Here is a 4,296-nt window from a genome sequence, read left to right as displayed (position 1 = left end):
TTCATGAAATCAACAGCCAGCTTGTGTTCACACAGTGAAAAAGCGTCGTACAAAAACCTCCCTCAGTCAGACTGAACAGAAACTGAACTGACTGCTGCAGCTGGAAGCTACTGCAGAGACTGATACAGTTCACTGAGGACACACACACATCCAGCCTTGTGGCACTTTCTTCATGGGGCACATCATAAACATAACGCATTCCCAAACCCTAAACCTAAAACCAAGTCTTAACCTCAAGCAGCCTTTCATAAATGTGGGGTCCAGCACCACACGTATGTGTTCTTGTTAAATTTAAGACACAAAATACTCTCAGTTTACATTGTTGAAAGTGAAAAAGAAACTGCCCTGTCACAAGTAACTGTGGCTTTCAGATCAATGTAGCTGAGTAAAAAGTTCCATATTTGCCTACAAATGCTGACCAGATCAATCTGAGGGGTCATCAGATGATTAATGGGAGATGAAAGAAGAAGAAACAATGTTGGGATACACAAAACTGTTTTCAGTTTTTGAGTTTTATTTTATTTGTTTGTATAATAATTAACCTCTTCATGACTCAAACAGTTACTGAAATTAAACCATGTGTGAAGTTATGAGGTAAAATGTCTCTGTGGTGGAACTGCTAACAACTCAGACATCTGAAACAAGGGGCACTACAAGCCACTTTATTGTATTTAATTAGCTCGTCATTGTCAGGATGTGTGGTGCAGTTGAGCAGGTTGGTGGACCCAAATTCAGGGCACTGGGCCGAGCAGGTATAGTTCAATTAAATTTATTAACGGCGAAACAAAAGGCAAGCATGTTTACAACTGGAGTGGCTGAGTCCAAAGAAATCCAAGAACAAAACAAGACAAAGCTACACATGACAGAGCAACATAAAGCTACAATGACCAGACAAGGACTGAAGACACAAGCAAGCCTATATATATATATATACACACACACACACACACACACACACACACACACACACACACACACACACACACACACACACACAGGGACTAACAAGCAGGGCGGGAGCAACACAGGTGACTGCGATCAGACTAACGAGACAGGCAGGCAGAGAGACAGCAGGGGAAAAGAGAGAGAGAGAACACAGGTTAGTGAACATTAAACACAGGCCATCTCAAAATAAGATGTCACAGATCAAAATAATATAAATAAACTAATCCAGATGCAAGCAGACAGATCACAAATAAACTACAACCAACAGGGAAAACAGACTGAACACTGCAAAAACTGAGCTCTCAAAACAAGGGGAAAAAAACATTAACATGGAGGAAATATTACTTAAAATAAGCAATATTATCTGCCAACAGAAAAAGAATATTTCACTTGCTACTTAAGGCCAAAAAAAGTTGAAACAAGTGAAATTCTCTCACATAAAAGCCGCCTGGTAAGAAGAAATATCTTTTCAGACAAAAAACAAGTATGTTTGGCCTTCAATTAAGATAAATAATCTTACAAAGATTTTAGTTTTTGCAGTGAAGCTAAGACAGAACTCAGAGCAGACCAGGCCAAAATAATGCAAACTCAGAACTAGGAGTAAATACAAAGACATGGAACCAAAACACAGACTAAATAACAGAACTGAACTGACCAATAAATAAACTCACAGAGAACTAAACTCAACAGAACAGAGGACAGGGCTAAACTGCAGATACAAAACCAACCAAACAAGAATCAACACAGCACACAGAGAAACTCAGGACAGGATTGTGACAGTCTTGTTTTTGTTAAATGTTCCCCTTTAGGAACTATAACTGTTGGATAAAAGTTGTGGAGTAAAAAGCAGAATATTTCCCTCTGAGAAGGAAAATACAAGTACTTCAAAACTGAACTTCAGTAAAAAAGTAAACAAAATTATGTTTTAACTTCATTGAAAATGAACAAGTAACAAAAATAATAACTATATAGCCAGGTATTACATTGTATCATTACAACTACAAACTTTAGGTATGCAAGGGGAATGCAGGGAGCTCTTCATGTTCAGGAAAACAAAATGAAAAGGAGATGGTCCAAGAGAAGAAGCCAAAGGAGTTTTTACACTAATAACTATTGTTAGGAATGTCCTCTGGCTGAAGTCTCCAGCTCAACCACTGAGGGGCAGTAAAGTAAAGTCAGTGCCAACAACCTGAAAGGTTCCCTCTGTTAGAACAGTGGCCCAATCCCAATGTCCACCCTCAAAGACGCATAGACTTTGAGGCGCGTTCCCGGGAAGTCCGTGAGGGCATAGGGCTCTCCCACTGTCAAATTGTCAAGTGCGCGAAGATTCTCTCGCAGACATTTTGAGCCCTTTATAGACCTTTTTCATAAGTCCGCATTTCTGTAGACTGGCTGAGGGAATTGCCCACAGTTCATAGCGGTATGACGTGAAACACGGGGGTTACCAGGGGAAGCCCGGAAGCAAGAGAAATATCCCGGCAAATCCGCGTTATGAGAGAAGAAGAAAACAGTAAACAACAAGAACAACAACAAGCATAAACACCTACACTGATGTTAAAATTGTTGAAAGTTTTCTTAACTTCAGATGGTACATAGAACACATGAAATCAGAGGAATGCAATCACCTTATTACACACTTAGTTTATTCAACTATTTAATTTAGTTTTTGCTTCATGATGCTGTTTGACCAATAATAGTGTTTTGATTATTGTCAAATATACATTGACACTCTCCACTCTGTAGGGCGAGAAATCAGGCAAAAACATAAAAAAAAAAGTGTGCAACGTGTTTCACTGTCATAAAGGTAACGTGATAAAGTGGCAAAGGGCTGTCCCGTACCTGTTTACAGCATTTTGAGCCCTTGCAGCCTCTAAAACTCACTTTCCAAGTGACGTCAGTAAAGTCTGTGAGGGTTGAGGGTTCAGGGCTCAGGGGGGACATTGGGATTGGGCCAGTGCCTCAGTTTTGTCAGTTCTAAAAAGACTCTACAGAAAAATGTTTTCATCTGACAAACCACCTTTTTTATAGTGACAGTGGTGAAGCAAAGTCCTGGCAAAGACAAAGATAAATGTATAGAAAATATAAAGATCTTTGTCCTCTGATTTCTGCAGAAATTGAGAGACATTTTGGACAAACAGCAACGGAGACCATTTAACGCAACATGAAGATGGACGTTGTCCTGCTCAGTGTAGAAGAGGAGGCTGCTGGTTCTGTTGGTCTTCCTCTGATTGGATGAAACTGGACTTGAAACTGGTTTCACTTGCCTCTCTGAGCACAGTTACCATGGCAACAGACAGGCATCACTGATGAACCATGGCAACAGGCAGGTTTCAGTACTAAAGATAAAAGTGTGATGTTTTACTGCAGTGTAAATTTTGATCACCAAAACCACAAGATGTTGGTGGTTAACTGTGAACAGGAGAACCAGTTAGAACAGGTCAGCTGATAGAAAAGTTAGTTAGTTATAACTTCTATTGTTAGTTTGTGTTAATCTGCATGAGGATGTTTTAAACAGCCAGCTGTCCCAGCAGTGAGGAGGAAACAGCATGATATGTTGAGGACAGCTACAGTTCACTGACTCTGTGTGTTTGCATATCTGTCCTGCCTCTCTGCTCCCAGCCGTTAAGAGGCCAGTGTTGATCAGTGGCTGTCCAGGCCTTTCAGAGCCACTGACACGCCGGCAGCACAATGATGATGTCACTGATTCTACTGCTGGCCACCCTGGGGCTCCTTGTTCAGGGTGAGACTCTCTTCTGAAAACTTTGCTTCAGGATGCAACCAGCTTCACCACAATGATGTTCTGCTGTGATGGAGAAACACTGAAACAAGCAGCATTTACCTTCTTCCATCTGTTCTCCATCTTAAAGAAATGAGACTCTTCTGTTTGGATGCTGATCATCTTTCTCCAAGCTGGATTTGTCTCAATAACCCTTCTCCTCTTTTTCATCTTTTCCAGGTTCATCAGGACAAATCATCCTGACTCAGTCTCCTGGATCTCAGTCTGTTGTTCCAGGACAGGCTGTCTCTCTCAAATGTAAAACCAGTGCAGGTGTTTATAGTTATGGTTCCAGCTGGCTCAGCTGGTACCTTCAGAAACCTGGAGAAGCTCCTAAACTCCTGATTTATCTAGCTACAACCCGTCAGTCTGGAGTTCCAGATCGTTTTAGTGGAAGTGGATCTGGGACTGACTTCACTCTGACCATCAGTGGAGTTCAGGCTGAAGATTCAGGAGTTTACTACTGTCAGCAGGGTCACAGCTTCCCGTTCACACAGTGATACAACGTCGTACAAAAACCTCCCTCAGCTGGAGAGGAACTGATCTGACTCAACAGCTGCACTGAAACTAAAACA

General features: G+C 41.3%; 2 gene segments (V, D, J or C); both read left to right on the top strand.

Moving 5' to 3' along the window:
• The window catches only part of LOC123976058, a 24,646-nt gene that overhangs the window by 10,072 nt on the left and 10,278 nt on the right, over positions 1 to 4,296 (top strand).
• Positions 3,529 to 4,283, top strand: LOC123976056. The segment is given in 2 exon segments: positions 3,529 to 3,685; positions 3,902 to 4,283. Coding segments are annotated over 2 exon segments (372 nt in total).

Source organism: Micropterus dolomieu, linkage group LG09 (genome assembly GCF_021292245.1).
Source record: "Micropterus dolomieu isolate WLL.071019.BEF.003 ecotype Adirondacks linkage group LG09, ASM2129224v1, whole genome shotgun sequence".
Taxonomy (NCBI): domain Eukaryota; kingdom Metazoa; phylum Chordata; class Actinopteri; order Centrarchiformes; family Centrarchidae; genus Micropterus; species Micropterus dolomieu.
The sequence above is the reverse complement of the archived record's forward strand: the minus strand, read 5'-3'. Positions and strand labels throughout refer to the sequence as shown.